The following is an 18522-nucleotide window of genomic DNA, read 5'->3' on the forward strand; positions in this document are numbered from 1 at the left end:
CAGGCCCTTTACGTGTATACATATCACATTAGGACAGATTTTCATTAACATCGTGTGCCTTGGCTTCAGTCTGCCATCGAGTCAGAATAGTGACTATACATGGGGAAGGTCAGAAGAAAATTCAAGTGAACTGGCTGAAGTCAGCTGTACCTACAGGAGAGACAGCGATTTATATCAATGCAGTTGCAGTAATGCCCAACATCTTTGTTCAAATTCCTCTAATGTCAACTGTAGAATAAAAACTGTTTAAAAGGTAAGTCAGCCTTTACAGTCCCTGTGAAGGTACAGGAAATGGAGGGATAAAAACCTGTAAGTTGGTGCTTCCTAATTTTCCCCACAATATAAACTCTTATCAATTTGTTTGCTAACGTGTAGCATCATTTACATTTCTTCTACTCAGTGCAATTGGTGTTCTCCCTTCTTACACCCTTTCAGAAGCAGGGTAAGTGCTGTCAATGCTGACACTGAGAATGACTTCAACAGTTTGCAGATTTTGGGTGTGGCCAGTTTAAAAAAAGGCCTTGATAACAGATTTTTTTCCTAAATGTTACAGAATTTAAAGCAAATCACTTTTAAAGTTGCCACTTTTGCCCCCTTCCCTGAATATCTTTAAAAGCTTACAGGGTATCCTATAACATATGATATGATATAAATATTTTAAATTGCTGTTCCTGCTCCCAGTCTATGTGCACATGAAGCATCCTCTCTATGCATGCACCTGTACACCTACCTTCCTCTGATGCCACTTTTAACTGAAAGGGCATGTCCAATTCAGGCACTGCGAGCTGTCCCAATTTCATCACACCTTGTAATATCCAGTACTCTCCATAGCCTTACTACTGGACTCACGAGGTTGTGTGAGGACCTGCGAGCATGTAGACCTCAGCACTGCGATGTTGAATGTCAGGGTAGCCTCTTCAGGGTGTCACTTTTGAAGCTGATCTGCTTGGGGGGAGGCCTGGGGGGCCACCACTCCTGGTTTTGGACTGTTAGGGTAGGCAAAACTACCAAAATCTGTTCCACCTCGGAGAACCACTAGAAGACAATAACATGGTACAAAAGGCTGGACCTCAAGTGAGACAGGTGCTGTGTTGTCTGGAAAGCTCAGCTGTGACTTGATCTCCACCAGACCAGCTCTGGTGATCCTCTCTGCGTAGGTGTAAGACACCCATCTGCTTCCTAGCAGTGACTTCTTTAGCCAGCTCTGGTTACTGCTCCGGTGCACGATCACTGCGCTGCGGCGGGAGGATTAATCCTGCTGACTTTGGTCCAGGGTTTGTGATGTCCAGAAGAGACAGGAGAAAGGGAGGAGGAATCCGTCATGTCTTTACTGGCATTTAACTCATGACTGCAGCTTTGTCCGAATGGAAAACTTGTACCAGCTGAATTAAAGCTGGTGTTTCTATGTGGTCCAAAGTCTATATGGACACACATAACTGTGCTTACAGGAGGCATTTATACGTTTGTTAAGCTTAAAGTGTTACCTGTCTCCCTGAGAGAATGGTCTTGGGAAAAGTGCCCTGAGAGAAGCGGTATTTGAGCTCAGCTGCTTGGAGAACAGGGAGTGCTGAGGGACATGTGAAACAGCCAGGAAGAATCAGCCCTGAGACAGTACAAAGGACCAGAAAGGAAGGATCTTTGTGATAGTAAGAACTGCAGAAAGAGAGGTCTGCAGAAGGAAGGTCCTGACAACTTCTCACTGTAGCCTTCTTGGCCTTGAGAAGCCTGAAGCACATGTCCAACTCACCAACCAAAGAGCAAAGAGCTCACCGACTGCCTCTTTTCATGCTCAATTCTTCACAAATGTTGAACTGATTTGAAGAGGCTGAGCACATATTAATTAGAGTTTCATGGACTCCCTTAGGGTATTCTGTGACTGCAAGACTGCCTGCCCCCTAAGCACTGGCTTGTTGATTTGGAAATAAAGGGGTGAAGATTTCCTTATTCTTGTAGATGGAAAACAGAAAGCATGACCATGAGTCAAAAAGAGGTGGATCGTGTAGGGAGGTGATAGTCCCCCTGCACTCTGCACTGGTGAGGCCACACCTGGAGTATTGTGTCCACTTTTGGGCACCTCAATACGAGAGAGATCTTGAGGTGCTGGAGCGAGGGCAGAGGAGGGCAACGAAGCTGGGGAAGGGCCTGGAGAATAAATCCTGTGAGGAGCGATTGAAGGAGCTGGGACTGTTTAGTGTGAGGAGGAGAAGGCTGAGGGGAGACCTCATCACTCTCTACACCTACCTGAAAGGACATTGTAGGGAGGTTGGTGCTGGTCTCTTCTCACAGGTGATTAGTGACAGAACAAGAGGGAATGGCTTTAAACTCCAACAGGGGAGGTTCACACTGGACATTAGGGAAAAATTTTTCACAGAAAGAGTGGTCAGAGAGTGGAATAGGCTGCCCAGGGAGGGGGTGGAGTCACCATCCCTGGATGTGTTTAAGGGTCATTTAGATGAGCTGTTGGGGGATGTGGTGTAGGGGAGAACTTTGTAGAGTAGGGCTGATGGTTGGACTCGATGATCCCAAGGGTCTTTTCCAACCTGAATGATTCTGTGATTCTATGATTCTGTACTTTGCAGTGTTCACACTTCTACAATGGGTTGGATACAAAGTCAGATGTGAACTGCCCAAAACTGGGGATAGATGGATCGGGCCTTGATCTTATGTCCCTTCCCACTGATGACCTCAGCAACACCAGTGGAACAACTGCAAGATAGTGTCAGACCTCAGATATTAATGGAGCCCATCAGCAGTGTGGGTCCCAAGAAAACTAATTTCAGCCCCAGCTCACGTGACCAGTAGTGCTGCATTATTGACATGATACATTCAAACATCTCACAGCAGTTCATTAATTTCTTATCACTCAGATGTAACTTAATGCCCAGTTACCGTGAGGATATGTGAAGGCCAGGGAGACAAAGAGAGAGAGGGAAAGAAATCAGCAGGCATTTAAATGCCTCTCCAAGAGCTTTAAAAATAGTATGCCCCAGGGTCACTTACCTGTCTACTGAGATGCAGTAATCTCTGGGGTGAAATGCAGCAGGAGATTTTAATTTCCAGGGAGGCTGATTTTGTGTCTCGTCCAAAATACCACTCCACCATCGCTATAACATCCCTGGTAACATAATGGCATCAGTACCAACTTGGAAAGAAGATAACTTTTTGCTGAATCACTGTCACTGCTTCTGGTCTTAGCTAAGCACCTACAGGCCCTGGGGTCAGCACAGCTTAAGGAAATATAGGTATGGAAGTGTTTCCTTTATGAGTCACCCATGCTATTTATGGAGGCACAGTTCTCCTTCACACCATACTGTAGCACTGATAACCTGACTTTTTAAGAGGGAAGAGTGCTTTTCCTTGAGTCATCTGCTGTAGATGTCCCCAGAATACCCTGGGCTGGAGAAAGACGGCACAGAAAAGTGAATGAGAAGGGGAGGTGCAGAAGGATGTTAATTATTCATATCTGCCAGCTGTGAGGGCTGTCCAGCTACCTTTGACAATGTCATGGGGCAAGGATGGGGGAAAAAATAACAAGATTCTTTTCTGTCCCAAAAACCAAACCGGTTAAACAGCTGTGGATCTAGTAGACTGACAAACAGGAGAGCTAAGAGGAGAGCCTTCACACCAGATCAGGGCCTGCAGACACAGAGTCAGATCTCTTGAGGAATGTGCTTGGACTGCAAACCGAAAAATGGGGCTTCGCATGCCGGTGGGCTGCAGCTCCCTCCGGTGTCCGCAGCGAGCAAGAGCAGCAGGACACCTACCTCCAGTTATTTCACTGCGATTTGTCTGGTGTATAAAACACCAAACCGCTTCCCAGTCAGCAATTCCATCTCCAGGACCATGCCCCCCCCATCCACACCAAGCTCTCCAAATGGAGGGGTGCTGCTAGCACAAGTGATCTGCCCGCACTGAGCAGCTGGGGGAGGACACAGCCTTCCAGTCTGAAAAAAGGATTTAAAGCTCAAAAGCAATCAGAAGAAACCTCGTCCAGGACTAGAGGTGAATGCTGTGCTCTGTGGGAGGTTGTGGTACACACCCTCCAAAACATTCCAAAAACATTCGGCATCAATGAAAGTTTCCAAACAAACGTGTTCAGAACACACAAGGTCTTCAAGATATTTTACCTATCCAGTTAAGCGGTAACAAAGGCTTGAATGACAACACAGGGGCACGAGGAAAGGTGTGGAAAGGTGTAACCCAAACATACTGCTACGTGGACTTCCAGAAAAAGCCAAAGATCTGAGAGGATTCCTCAAACCAGGGTGCGGTTATAACTTCCATCACTTTCTTTTGGCTGTTTGATCACTTTTTGAGCATCTCCAGTGGACTGAGTATTAGCCAGTCCCTGAAAGTGGGAATAGTGGTGTCTGGCTCCAGTGATGGTGCTTGGGTCCAGAGGGCTGCCCTGGTGAGCTCTCCCCATCCCCTCCACCCCTCTTCTGGTACTGCCTGCCACCGGTGCTTCCCACCCAACACCAGTCTTGGGAGGACCAGAAATAAGAAGGAGCGGTCATTCCGTTTTATCTCTTGAGCACTGCCACAACCGATGCTCAGACACTACTAAGTAAGAAGTGGTGGCTTCAGTTTTGTCACCTGTGGGTAGCACTCTTCTGGGTCTCTTGTGGCAGCAAGGACATAGCGAGGATTTCTTTAGTAACTGTGTACGAGGCATTATAAGACTTTATTCCTAGTCTGCAGTTCGTTGAGAACCAACGAGGGTTACTGAGCCACCAGGATAAGCCTTAGAGGCCACAGCTTTCCCCTACAGAGTTTCTGCTTTTCTGTAGGAGGGAGGGAGCTCAGGTCAATTCCCAGCTTTCTCCTTGGCTTCAGGACTGAGATGGTGCCTTGGAGCTCATACATTGTGCCTCCTCAGATCCAGCGGAATAATTCCAGAAGCAGCAACAGCAAAAGAAGTCTCGGAGAAAGCAACAGGAGATGGGGGATCCCGGGGCTGTGAGAGGGGAGGGTAGGGGAGAGTGGCTCTTGCAGGGGGCTCATGGGCTTGTCCCTCCCTCCCTCATAAAACGCAGCGTGTTTGGAGGCACAAGGGAGCCTGAAGGATGGCACTCAGGGTCAGATCTCATCCTTCCTCTTCCTCTCTCAGCTTATGTCTCTCCCATTTTCTTACTTTTTTACTGTTTTTTTTACTTTTTAATTCTTATTTTACTTTTTTAACCTTTTTTTTAACCTTTTTAAAATCTTTTTTTTACTATATTTTTTTACTTTTTTTTTTTTATTATTTTACTTTTTAAAAAAACCCACCTTTTTTGTTTACACACGTTTTCCCTGTTCCCCACCTTTCTCAGACTGGCCACAACGGCAACGGCGTTGCAGAACTGACCCCCGGTGCCCCGGTGCCTGTTCCCCGTCCCCCCCCCGCCTCCGGCACACAAGCCTGGTCCTGGGGTGACCCCCCCCCCATCCTCCCCACCCCCACCTCGCCCCAGAGTGACGTCATCGCAGTTTCTCCAGCCGATTGGCTGCCTGCCAGCCCGCCATCTGCCCCCCCCCCCCCCCCCCCGCCGCTGCCCGTCCCCGCGGTGTAGCCGCAGCGGCATCGCTTGCCGGAGCGTGGCAGCCCCGGGCGGGCACCGCGAGGGGGGGGCACCGCGAGGGGGGGGGATGGGAGCTTCTCCCGGCACTGTGGCAAAAGCTGAACACGTTGTTTAGGCCAAAAACAGGGGTGCAGAGGCTCTGCGGTGTCCGTGTGCGAGACGGGGAAACAGTAAAGAAAGATGAGCAAGAGACTGGGCGTGGGGCGGGGGAAGAAGCAGCAGCTGGGTGGGGAAACACGGCAAGATGTAGCGGCCTCGGGAGGAGAGGGACTGCCTGAACGAAAGGATGTGTAATGGAGACGCAAGAATCCGTCCCTGGTGCTGGGCCGTCCCTGGTGCTGGGCCGTCCTGGGGGAATGGGAGGAGCGGGCTCCCTTCGGAGGATAATAAACTCTGGAATGAGGGTGTGGGCTGCTTGCGCCTCTCTCCCCCCTTCATTCCAGATGCATGATGACACCACGTCCGACCATCTCGCTGGCTTCTCCCTTTTTTTGTTCTTTTTTTTTTTTTTTCCCCAAAAAATCGTATTTTGAAGACAACCAAAAGTAGAACGTGTTCTGGGTGTGGCTGCATGTGATTTACCCAATAGCCAAAGTGGGGGGGACCGCTGAAGGGGAAAGACAGAGCCTCTGCTGCTGAAGGGAGTGGAGACCGAGGGCTGCAGTAAGTGATGGGGACCCTATCTATTCTCTCAGTGCTCCTCAAGACAATTTAAAAGTAGAAGAGAGTGGAGGGAGATAACAAGGGGAAACTTTTCTTTGCATGCTGGGGGTGTGTGTGTAGGAGTGCTTAGCCACCTGGATGAGAAAAGAGATGGAGACCGGAGAAAGGAGGTGGAAAGAGAAAGAAAGCAGATGGAGTTATATGTTCAGTCCTAAATGTTTTGGAAACACCTGGAAAACTGGCCAGATTAGGAGACAGACAGGTGGGAGGGAGACTAGAAAGACCAAATGGTCTTGAGAGGGAACCGGAGACAGCAAGCGAAGATTTTCTGTGCTGTAGGGGAGGGTATCCCTGTTCCTGCCTTAGCTTTCCTTTGACTCCTCTCTCCTCCACTCCACAGGGATGAAGACCTCTGGAGCCTGTATACTGTTGTGTCTCTTAGCCCTCTCCTTGGCCCCAGCTGGTGAGTCCTTATGCCAGGGGGAGGATTTCTTCTCCACCCTGGCCCCGCGGAGTTTCCTGTGCAGGCTAGTGTGCAATGACTTACAGAGAAAGACAGAGATGTAGATGAGCAGTGAAGGGGGAAGGACTGAACAGGAAAGGCAAGGTGGATGTGGGGAAGAATTTAGGAACTGGGGACTGGTTCCCATATGTATCCACTGTCCGTTAAGTACTGGAAGTCACAAAAGACAAGGTCCACAGTCTCCACTGGAGGGATGTTTGGATAAGGAAAACAGCCAGGTCGCATTGAGAAGGAGGGTTTTAGCAGTGCTTTGTGCTTGCTGTAGACTGCTGTACCACCTGTGTTTGCATGATCTGCAGAGCATTTCCCAGTGCTCCACAAAACTTGTCTGTTATAGTTGTGAAACATTTGCTGTCACTAGCAGTTCCTGCTGGAATGGCCCCATTCCAGGCCACTCAGCTGCTGGGAGGTTTTGTAGTTTTTTGTATAGCTCTTTTGAGAAACCTAACCTCCGTAGTTCAAACCACTGTCTGCTTTTGTTATTGTTGTTCTGTTTCGTGGCTTCATGTCTTTGTTTGCTTGGAGTTACTTTGGCAAAAATTCAGGTGGGATCAAATTTGTTAAAAAAACCCCACAAAAAGCCCAAAACAAGGGAGGCTTCAGACATTATAGTCAGAAGACTGAGGATGGACAGCAGAAGAAGATTAATTCCAGTGAATGGAAAAAGCTTCACCTAGGAAAGACTGTATGTAGGAGACAGATGACTGCACCTATCACATTCAAGTCAGGTTATTCCAATCTACTCTCCTCGGTCCTCCCCTCATGCTGAAACCTGATTCTGCTCCCAACAGCACTTTTTCCTGTAAAGGTGCACAGTAGTACTTGTCATGTATGTGACTGTAAAGCAGGAAGGTGAGGCAGCCAAGAGATGAGCTTGTAGGTGGCCTATAAAGTTAGAGGAGGAAAAACAAAGGCTGTGGTTTTTATGATGCATGGAGGAGGCCTGAAAAGATTATTTTTTACTTTTGAGTATTTTGTTTTAGCATTTCTGGGGTTTTTGTTGTTTTAACGTGGAAGACAACAGCAATCGCTAGCTGGTCTCATTGTCTCTTTCGGTTTTGGGTGAGCTACAGATTTGGTGAATTAGGGTTGCAGTTTTCTCAGACCTCAAGGATGAATTTATTGTGACTTGGACAATAAAGTCTAATTATTTATAAAGCATATGAATTGGGTACCATAGCGAATATAAATTGAAGTGATTGAAATTCTGATACGAAAGTCACCTCTTTTGTCTCCTCTTCTCATAGACAGAGGTTTCACTTTACTTGTGTTCTGTTGCTTTAGAATTGGACCAGTTTTCTAGTTATCTCCTAGGGAGGGGGAAAAAAAAAGCTACTAAGAGCTGATTTTTCAATGTTAGAAGAAAGGAGGGGAGCCTCCCTTCTTTTTCCATATGACTCTTGTTTCAAATTTGGCACTGCTGGCCCCTGCAATGGTTTCAGAATTTGTGTCCTTCCTTTTGTATCAGAAACAAATGACAAAGTGTTTGATATCATTTACAAAGTGTTTGATATAATTTTTCTCCCCTGCTTGTTACTTTTAAGAGATTAGCCAGAACAGGGGAAGTTTTGGGCTGCACTACATTGTGCACTTCAGTTATTATAGATGTCTGGCTCTCCCTGGATCAGGCACCAGCCGCTGAGCCCTTGCTGGCAGCTGGGTGGGGAAGGGAATAGCAGGGTCCAGTGCCTCCTGTAATGCTGCGGAGCAGGATTATATAGGCATCCCAAGAGTCTCTCTGCAGCCTGCAAGCAACTGCTCTTGGAATGAGGAAAAACTCAGAAGCTCCAGACCTGATAGTTTTTACCCATGTGGTGCTCCCATTAACAGAAAGCTAAAGGCTGAGTTCATGAGGTGTAGCAGGGTGTACTGGTTTTTGGGCTGGTCTTACACACATCCCCGTGGTGCCCCAGATCACTGTGTTTTTCCTGCCAACTTCTTCCTTCATCCCACCCCAGTTATGCAGACATTTCCCTCCTCTGTGGCTAGCAGGAAATATTTTCCTATTCCTGGCTGCTGTAGGAAGCAGCTCTCTCACCCTTTATGTTTGGACAAATGAACAGTCTAGCTCAGTTTCAATTTCTCCTCTTCCACACAGCATGTACAGGCAAGCCTTCATTGTTCTCCCCCTCCAGTGCGGAAAGATCTGCTCTGTGCTCCATACCTGGGCAGGATGATGGACCAGATAATTATTTGCCTAAGGAGCTACAAGACCTACAGTCTGTTTCTTACTGTGCCAATGACTTGATCTGTGACCCCAAGCAAATAATTTCCATGACTCGGTTTCCTCTTTTATAAAATGGAGATAGGGGTTTTGACCAGCATCCAGAGCAGGGAGGCAACGTGCAGTTTGTTTTCGAAATGTGTCAAATGGGGTTTCAGAAATGCAAAGTCCAGTAGCGAATCTGGAGGTATTGACTGTCTTGTCGCTGTGCCTAGCCTTTGAACCTGGTGGAAGCAGCAAGGATAGGATCAGGACCCTCTGTATGCACAAGTCTTTAAAGAACAAGCCCAGCCAGCAGTGGAGGCTGAGGCAGAGCAGAGAGCATTTCTTCTTTCAGCAGAGGGCAGTGGTGTCTCCTGGACAGATACGCGTCTCATAAACATTTCACAAAGCCTAGAGACTACAGAAATCCCTCTCTGTCCTTTCTTCACTCCCCTCTCTTTCTTCTCCTGCAGACTGGTTTCCATGGGTGGTCAATGGACAAGAAGTGGAAAGTGCAACTGGTAAGTATTACAGACATGTTACGTGCTACAGATTACTCATATGACCCAGTTGTCCTGTGTAGTTACAGCCTGCTTAACTGCAAATGCTGTTCTTTGTTTCCTTGCCTTTCAGTGAAGATTAAACAAGCCCTCCAAGATAACCTGCTAAGTGTTGTGTGTTCTCTACAAATAATTCACTAGTGTTGGGGTCCTGAACACTTAGCTGAAGCTCCTGAAGTTATGTTCACAGTCAAGGGAGTGGGAGATCCTTGAGAGGAACTCTACTGCTGCTCAGGAAAATCCCAAGAAAAAGGGTGCACAAATGGCATGGTGCTTTAGCATTGAGGCCAGTGAGAAAGGATATTGACTGGTCTTCATACTGGCCCTGTTGTTGGGGGTGAATTGCTTTATCTTTCTGGGCCTTTTTCCATTTCTGTGACATGATAAGATAAAATTAATGTATGTTTGCATCATGCTTCAGCACCCAGAAGAACCACAAGGGCCTGCCCCTGCCTTTTCTTCAAACTGAAGCCCCTGGCTAAGCCATCAGGCATCTCCCAGCTATGATCCTGTCATGTGCAATACCTGAGGCTTCCCAGAAACTATTCAGAAGCCAGTCCAAAATGTGTCCACCCAGCTTCCCTTTTCTTCACACTTTAACCCTCCATCACACCTACTCCAGCTTTGCCATCAGCTGCCTTTCAGAGAAACTCATCTGCTGATGAATTTCTGCAGTCAAGGCTCGGTTCTGGAGCTGCCTCCCTCCTCTGCAGTGGGTGCCTCAGCTGTCTGTTCTACTGTTGTGGGAGCCATCAGTGCCTTCATTTCAGGTGTCATCTTTCCCATTGAGATGCCCACAGTGGCCATATCTGAGAAGTCAGAGTATGAATCCAGAGTTCAGTAAGGGTTGATGCAACACAGGCACTAAGAACTGAAAAGGGGGATGGATATGGATGGGATGGGGGTACTGTGTTTGTTCATGTATTTACTGGATTGGATCCTACTGTCTCACAAGCCTTGGTAGGCCAAGGTAATTCCAGCTAGCTATGGCTAGCTATGTAACGGACCACACAGTAAAGACAAGCTCTCTCAAGGACATTCTCTCTTTTCCAGGTGAACTTAGCACCGACTCTCTTATCAGCACCTCCGGTAAGCTCCTATCTCTTGGCAACTTCAGGCTTCTTTTCCCCTTTTCACCTTTACTCCTGCCTACATAGCCCCAGAAATTACCCATTGTGCTCAGAAATTCCTCTTCCCCACTGTTGACATATAGCAGTGCTCGTCCAGCGTTCTTGGCTGTCTGGGAGTTCTTTCTGTGCTCTGTGCAGGGAGATGAATTTGGGGTGGCTTAATGGCCTGTTGTGCAAGGAATTGCCAATCTCGCCTGGTGTACCAGCGCTCTCTGAAGCTGTTTGCACTGCAGGAAGCCATGAAATCCAAAGCTCACGCAGCCTGGGCTTGCAGAGGAGGTTGTGGGAAGGAAGAGACTAAATGACAAGGGGGAGAAATTGGTCAGGCTCACCAGTTAACTGGGCAGCACTGGGACACAGGTTGTGTCCGTGTCTGCTGTCAGCTAGCGGCCATGCTTGAGTGCTCAGGAGACAAAGGTGGCAAAAACCCCTGAAAGACTCTAGTAAAGCAAACTCTGAGCAGTGGTGGGATGAGGAGGTGGAAATACTGTTTCTTTGGTTCTGTTTTCCCTGCTGTGCTTGCAGCTGTGTTACTGGGGAGCAGCAAAATGTATGTGAAAACTAGGGTAGATGGAGGACACTTGAAGATGAGCACTTGTATCATGCAGTGTGCCTCCTTAGAGAGCCAAGCCTTGCTATGGTGATAGCCCCAGGGGGGATACAGAGCTGAAGGGAGTGTAGGCATTTACAAGACAGGCGAATCCTGCCGGACTCATAATGGGGAGTGGGGGAGAGGGTCAGAGGCTCAAGAAGAAACCTCCCCACTTTTTCCATGAGAGTCCTGTTTCAAATCCAGCACACTGGCCTTGGTGATGGTTTCTCTCTCTGCTGGGGGGGCAATGTCTCAAACACATCCGTCTGAGGTGGGGGGAACCAGGCAGGACAGGGAGAGGGAGAACACATCTGGTCAATGATATGGTTCAAAAGCCAAAGGAGTGGCAGCATCACTTGGCTGTTGCTGGGAAGTGTGCTGTGTGTGTGGGAGAGCTCATCTGAGAGTGGTGTCCTGTTCTCCAGGACAGCGGTTCCATGGTCTCTCCTCTGCCCTGTGACTCTGCTTATCAGTTGGCTGAAGTATTGTGGGTCAAGCTGATCAGCTGTCATGGGACAACACCGGAGGAGAAAAGTGGAAGCGCAATATTGTATACACAAGGTGCATGATCTTCCTGGTGGGGATGGGAGGTGAAAGCAACCTGTGTCAGTCTCGTGTTCAGTGAGTGAGACCTGACAGTCAGCGGGAGGGTAGATAAGACTTGGTGCCCAGACCAAACTGGCGGTGGCTAACCTACATCTAAACCTGAAAAGACTAAATGTGAAGCCTTTACAGCAGACTTTGGCTTCGAAGTGCTTCTTGCTGAGGGATCAAGAAGAAAGTCTTCACAAAGGACATGCCATGGGACCCATCTCTGCTCTACAGCATCCCATCAGCTCTATACCCAGCATATTCGCAGGGAAAGCTTGCAGTTGCTCTGACAAGTCAGATAACAACATCATGATCAGCACTGTCTATGAACCAGATGTTGGATGGGTACTGGTCAGGTGCCCATGGTGAGCCATGGGCAGAACTGTGGGAGGGGAAAAGAGGCTGAAAACTCAAATTAAGATCTTTCAGAACATCTTCTCTTTTTCCAGCTGCAGTTGTCACACCACCTGTTCTTCTTAGTCCTGGTGAGTTTATTCTCAGTTCACAGGCAAATGTTATGGACCCCCGCTTCTCTCTCCTTGCCCAGTCCTTTGCACACCCAGAATCCTGCCTTCCCTGACTGCCCCCCGCAGCCCCGACACCCAGAAGACTCCTTCTGTCTATGGCACATGAAGTCCTCTATAACTGCTGATGAAAACTGTGCTTGGTAGTCAGTCCTCAAAGTTCCTTTCCAGTTTGTCACTGGGTAAATAATAAAATGTAATGGTTAACTGTGGTACAGATGGGTTGATTTATTAGACAGAACAACAAACCAACCTCCTTTTGACCCCTTGCCATGGACATTAATGAATCAGCACTCTGGGGATGCTGTTTCTTGAAGAAGTCACTGTTCCTTAGTAAAAGGCAGTCACAGGCCTCTTTGCTTCTTGCCTAGATGGACAGCAGTTACAGTGACTAAATATAATTTACCCAACCTTTTGAATTATAAGTCAAGACGCCCTTACATTGTAATTTTGAACAGTAGTGGTGATGCTTTATGGTAAAGCTTGGACAGATTTTTAGCATTGTTGGCTGGCTATCTGGCACTAGATTCATTTTGGATTTGTACCTTCTCTTATGGTTTCATATCTGTAACAATGAAATCTTTTTCCACATTAGAAATTACAGTGACAGGCTCTTGAAAGAGCTTTCCGGTTATTTGGTTTATGTAAGCTGATGTCTAGGAGGGAATCATGGTAAATCACACTAACTTTGCTACCCTCTGTCTTCCAGTTCAGTCTGACAGTGAAACTACGACGGCATCATCAGGTATGTTTAAGTTTGCTGCCTGAACCCCCCCCCAGCCCCACTTTCACCGACCCTGTTACCTCTCCAGGCAGGTGCTGGCTGAGCACCGAGCTTTGTCTCCTGGAAAATTCCCTTCACCCTGTTCCTTGAGTTAGAAGTAATGGAGAATGATGGTAGTAGAAGCTGAAGTCTTCCCCTGGGTGGCATGCCTGGCAGGGGAGGAACTGGCAGATCACCAGACCAGATACACTGAGCCAATATTCTGTCATTGTGAGTGGCCAAGACCTAGCATTTCAGAAGAAAATGCAAGAAAACCCATCATAGTTAGCTATGGGTTTGATTGTCCAGAAAAGAAAGGAACTAGATTTGTATTCTGAAGTGTAAGATTGCAGATCTATTAGAAACACATGTCTTAAACATGCAACTACAATTTACATTTTGTTTATTTGTGTCTGTCCCCTTTACAGCATGTGCCTTCTGTAATGAGGATTCCCAGTGGGCTTGTTTTGCATTTCACTCAACTTTCCCTTACTTTTGTTTTATGAGGCAAGGGGGTCAGAAAGGTCTGCCTTATTTTCCTCTTCTCTCATCCATCCCCATCTCTCACAAGAGAGTGGAAAATAGAGGCTAGGGGCCTTCCCTAGAAGCCTGGAGGACAGTACCTAGTGATGAAGTTATATGTGTGCCAGAATGAGTGCACCTGCCGATGATGCTGGATTGCACCTATGTGTGTGTGTGTTCCCAGATTGTCGTGAAGAAAAGTTCCCTTGCACACGCCTGTACTCTGTTCACAAACCAGTAAAGCAGTGTATCAGCTACCTCTGTGTTACAAGGTAAGAAACCAGCAGTCCCTAAGAAAAGCCCTAAAAACTCCACAGAAACAACACGTCCAGTTCAGCAGTTGTTTCCTTTGGAGACGAGAGGTTCCCTCAGGGAACCAGCTGGTGAGATGAGTCCTATCCTTAGAGTGTCCTTTTAGGGTGATTAATTAAAACAGCACAATAACTATTATCTGTGCAGCATTAAGAAGCTGTAATGTGCCCTATATTGTAATCTGTATTTAAGGTATTTGGCCAGTTCATGAAGTCTTGGCAAAGATTACTTTCCTATTGATAGCAGCCTTATTCTACACTAACTAATCCTGAAAATTTAGGATTTGCCTCCTCATCAGTGAATATACGCATTTATTGCTTGTATCTCTTTTTTGTTTCTTTGGGTCCCTGTGCCTTTCACTGCTGTCCTTGTCATGTTCCTGGTGATCCCTCAGTGTGCGTCGCATGTACATAATAAACAAGGAGGTGTGCTCTCGCATTGTCTGCAAGGAGAATGAGGTCATGCAAGGTGAGTGATAGCACAAGCTAGCCTAGAAGAATAGCTGCAGCCATCTGATAGAGTCTCCAAGCTAACTAATTATTCAATCCCAATCCGTATGTAGTAGTTTCTCTGGGCTTTGGGGGAGCTCTAATGCAATGTGGTCTTGCATCCCCTACGCATGCCATGAAAAACACTGGGAAGTAGATGTCGTACTACCAAGAAGTATGAGAACTCTGCCTTCCTCAATCTTGATCATGTGCCACTAGCCCCAGACACACCCTTACTCAAAGTTGCATTCCTTTGAGGTTAAAGAGTAACTCTCAGTATTTCTGTTCATGAATAGAAACAGGATCCAGTCTAGATTTTTTATGCAGTCTTTGTTGCAGCAAAATACCAAGCGATTTTAATATGTACTGTACATGAATAAAGCCAGAAGGAAATTAATGAAAGCCTAAGGACTTATTCACTGCCTCATGTATATGAGGATTCATCAGTTCCAACAGTTTCTGTAGATGCAGTGAAGGATGTACCTCTGGTGGCGAAGAATTTGAAGGAAGCTTTGGTTATCTGTCAACCTGTGTGTGTGTCTGCTGTGTCTTCAGATGAGATCTGTCGCCAGCTGGCTGGCCTTCCTTCTCGACGTCTCCGCCGATCTGGGCAACCCCTGCATCTCCCTTGCAGACAACTCCTGGAGCAGCAGCGCAGGCCTGATGCTCTGTGAGCTACCAACAGTAGGAGAGAAAAAGGAAGGGAGAGAAGAGAAATCATCATCCACTACCTACAACCCAAGACAAGTCCTTCTTGTTTGTGATTTCCCCATCATTTCATTGCTTCTCTGCCTTCCTCCACATCCTCTTCTTCAGGTGCTGCAGTACACAGAGTCCTCTCTCTGCTAGTCTGTCATGGTGGCTGTTGTCATCTTCTGAATCTGTTGCTGAGGATGTGTGATGCTCCCCTCTTTTTTCTCAAACTCTGGCAGGCCATGAACTGCTCATTTCCCAGAGGTCCTTATAAATGTGCTGCATCTGCTCCTGCTTTGCCCCTGCAGAGGGACAGACGTGGGGACGGGATGTAGTCTTCTCCAATGGTACAGGTGCCCTAAGCTGCATCACATGTGGAGGAGTGCAAACCTTTTTATGCCCTAGGACTCCTGGCCTAGTTTCTTGCATGGCATCAGTTTGAGTTCAGATATGGTTAGTCAGCCTGAGCCTCTCCGGTCCTCCTGAGCCACTGAGTTTGCTGTGTCATAGCACAGCCTCCTCCTGTGTCTGCTGGCCTCAGAGAAGTGACAGAACTGAGAGACAAGCTGTCCTCAACCCAAAGCAAACCTCATTGTCCCTGTATGGCAGCAGATCATTTATAACTACCTCTGGGAAGTTCTTTGTCTCAAGCCCATTGCCTCCCTCGCACACAACTGCTACCGAAAGGAAGAATTCTGGATTTAGTATGGCATTATATTTTTCTCAAGAAGATTATGTTGGAACAGAGTGCTGCCTTTTCCTCTCCCTCTTCTCCTCTCCCCCATTCTGTCCCTCCCATCCCATTGAAGAAATCTCTTGATGCCCATTCCAGGCAAGTTCCAGGGAGCAGTAAGTATGTCTGCCTCCACTCCTAAGCCTAAGAGAGCCTGTGAAGAACCTGTGTGTCCTCGCAGTACTGGGAACTTGCAACGAATTAGCTTGTCCTGGTGACGTGTCTTGGGCTGGCTACCTCCACACTCGCCAGTCGCTGAGCCTGCTTTCAGTATCTCCACTTGGGTTCCTGCTTCCTGACCTGGGAGATCCTGCACAAAGCAGAAGGGAGTCACAAACTGGAATGGAATGTGGGAGAAGAATCGTTATCTGGGATCCCTGGGTTTTCCTGAAGGTTCTCTGGCTGTGCTGACCTGCACAGAGCCAGATGCTGGTGGGGAGGTAAATGTACCTGCAGGTGTAAGCACTTATATAGGCAGGCCAATCTGGGAAAAAGATCTCTGGTAGCACTGGATGTCTGTGGTCTGCTTGAGAACTTTGTTTTCCAGATATATGGAGAACATTTCCAGGTATATGGGCAGTTTTCACTATGAGACTGGGTAGGGTAAGTGGGGAAGAGCTGTCTGAAGTATATTAATCACTCTATGTGATTCTTAGTGGCATGATTCTGTGGGGCACCGGAGCTGAGCTGCTTAGCATATTGCAGCAGCAGATGAGCAAGACCCTGCCACTAGGATCTCTAAGTGATGTTCCCAACTAACAGAAAGCCAGATTGCTAGAGCAGGCATTCACCCTGTCACATAATATACTCTGCTGCTGAACTGAGTGCCATTCGGCCTTGCAGGAGCACTGCTCTGCTGCACAGAGCCAGGCTCACACAATGCAGGGAACAGTTTGCTGCACAGAGGCAGATATCTCTGAAAAAAAGAGCAAAACAATTAAGGTAAGAGCCTCTCCCTGGGCCTCAAATTTCTGCTGTATGCAGCAAAAAGCTGGTTGCATCCTCTGTGTAGGGGAAGACACCCTGTGCAGACACAGGTTTGTTCCATATAAGGTCAAAATTTGCCATATGTGGGCTAAATCTCTCTATATTAATCCAGTATACAGGAGAAAGAATTCCAAGTTATGCAGTGACTGGAATTTCATCCTATACATAGGGGCATTGCCCTCCTACACAGAGGACGATGCTCCTCTTGAGTACTCGAGGCTCATGAGACTAGGGATGGAGGAGGAATTTCTCTGTACTGAGAGTGTGCACGTTCCTGTAGAGAGGAGGGCACTGAGAGCTTGATCTCAAAGACATTCAAGCCACTGGCAGCCACTGACTTCTATGCTGGGGTGCCTGTGGAATTTGCCTGTGTGGAGGAAGGTAGGATGGAGATGAGATGTTAGAAGGAGCTCTTGGAAGTTGGACTAGGCCAAGTCTCCACTCTATATTTAGAGTTGAATGTAAGCTGATATATAACTGTATAACATAGCTACTGTACAGTATATAGAAATTTAACATTCATACAGTTTGGGGAATGGTTAGAAGCCTTTCTGTTGCTTGCTTTCAGCAGGGACAGGAAGAGGTGCTCCTCCCCAAGAGAACACTGTTTAATGCTAGAGTCCATATAATGCACACAAAAATATTAAAAGAAAATTTATTTCCTGTTATTCTTGGCAATTCTCATGTGTTTGGGTTTATTTGTCTCTAGCTGTATTTCCTCCAGATTTGTGGGCAGACTTGACTCCAGCCCCAATCTGTCATTGGGACCTCTTTACTCCCTGCTCACCCAGTCCTCTGCTACCACCCTTCCTTCACTCATCCATCACAGGTCTTCCTGGGAGGTCATCATTTTTTCTGGAGATACAGAAAATTATCTTCATCATTTTTTTTTTCCATGGATACCTGTACTAGATTTTCCTGACAGTTGATAGCTGCTGAGCACGGGGATAACTCCTCCCAGCCCATGAGATTTGTGCTGACAACACATCTTTTCACTGTGCATGTGCCATGACTTGCTGGTGGAGAATTGCCATCTCCAAGGAAAATGGTATAAAATGAAAGAAGAGCTGTGATAAATCATCTCATAAGCAAAGAATTTGGTCGCTAGAGCCATTTAACACAGTAATGGGAATAACTGAAAGACTACATTAAAAATTACACATCTAGGTCAAAAGGATTAAGAAAATTCTCTTTTATTGAATTTCTGGCTTTTGCATAGATTCATTAGGCACCGACTACATGATATTTTGGTCAAAAAGATGGAGCACTCAGACCATGGGTGACTCCAGGCAGTGTCTTCATGTGCAAGCAGTCAAGTCTGCGTTTAGATGGTATTTCTAGAACAAAAGTGGCTGTGGCCCAAATTACCCATTAAACTGCCTCTGACAGTGTCCCATAGTTCTTCAGGACTAAACCACACAATGCAGGTTATTGCACAACGCTATTCCCTAGAATCAGTGCTCCTTCTGTTAACAAAAACAGTATAAAGAACTTATCAACACCAATGTGATGGAGATAAGCAGACACTCCTTTATTAGCAGCCCTGGGTGCGTAGGGGAGTCGTCTCACCAACAACGCACACCTGAGTCATGTAACATGCTGGTTATATAGAATACAATAATACATATTAATCAAGTGCTCATATATTAACCTGTTAATTCCCGTAACTCATTT

The 18522-nt window shown here is 46.9% G+C and overlaps 1 protein-coding gene across 1 annotated transcript; it reads left to right on the top strand.

Moving 5' to 3' along the window:
* The first annotated feature begins 6173 nt into the window (after positions 1-6173).
* Positions 6174-17526, top strand: MFAP5 (microfibril associated protein 5). The gene is made up of 9 exons (XM_074825308.1): positions 6174-6224; positions 6625-6687; positions 9427-9474; positions 10567-10602; positions 12276-12311; positions 13060-13095; positions 13820-13907; positions 14342-14415; positions 14991-17526. The coding sequence occupies exons 2-9, from the start codon at positions 6627-6629 to the stop codon at positions 15107-15109; spliced, it is 498 nt and encodes a 165-aa protein (XP_074681409.1). The 5' UTR covers positions 6174-6224; positions 6625-6626; the 3' UTR covers positions 15110-17526.
* The last annotated feature ends 996 nt before the right edge of the window (positions 17527-18522 follow it).

Source organism: Strix aluco, chromosome 5 (assembly GCF_031877795.1).
Source record: "Strix aluco isolate bStrAlu1 chromosome 5, bStrAlu1.hap1, whole genome shotgun sequence".
NCBI lineage: Eukaryota > Metazoa > Chordata > Aves > Strigiformes > Strigidae > Strix > Strix aluco.

What these genes read in the sequence shown, in the direction of transcription:
- MFAP5 (XM_074825308.1), top strand. Translation starts at nt 6,627, where the DNA reads ATGAAGACCTCTGGAGCCTGTATACTGTTGTGTCTCTTAGCCCTCTCC. An exon ending in CCTCTCCTTGGCCCCAGCTG is followed by an intron (nt 6,688 to 9,426) that starts GTGAGTCCTTAT and finishes CTTCTCCTGCAG; the next exon opens with ACTGGTTTCCATGGGTGGTC. An exon ending in GGAGAATGAGGTCATGCAAG is followed by an intron (nt 14,416 to 14,990) that starts GTGAGTGATAGC and finishes CTGTGTCTTCAG; the next exon opens with ATGAGATCTGTCGCCAGCTG.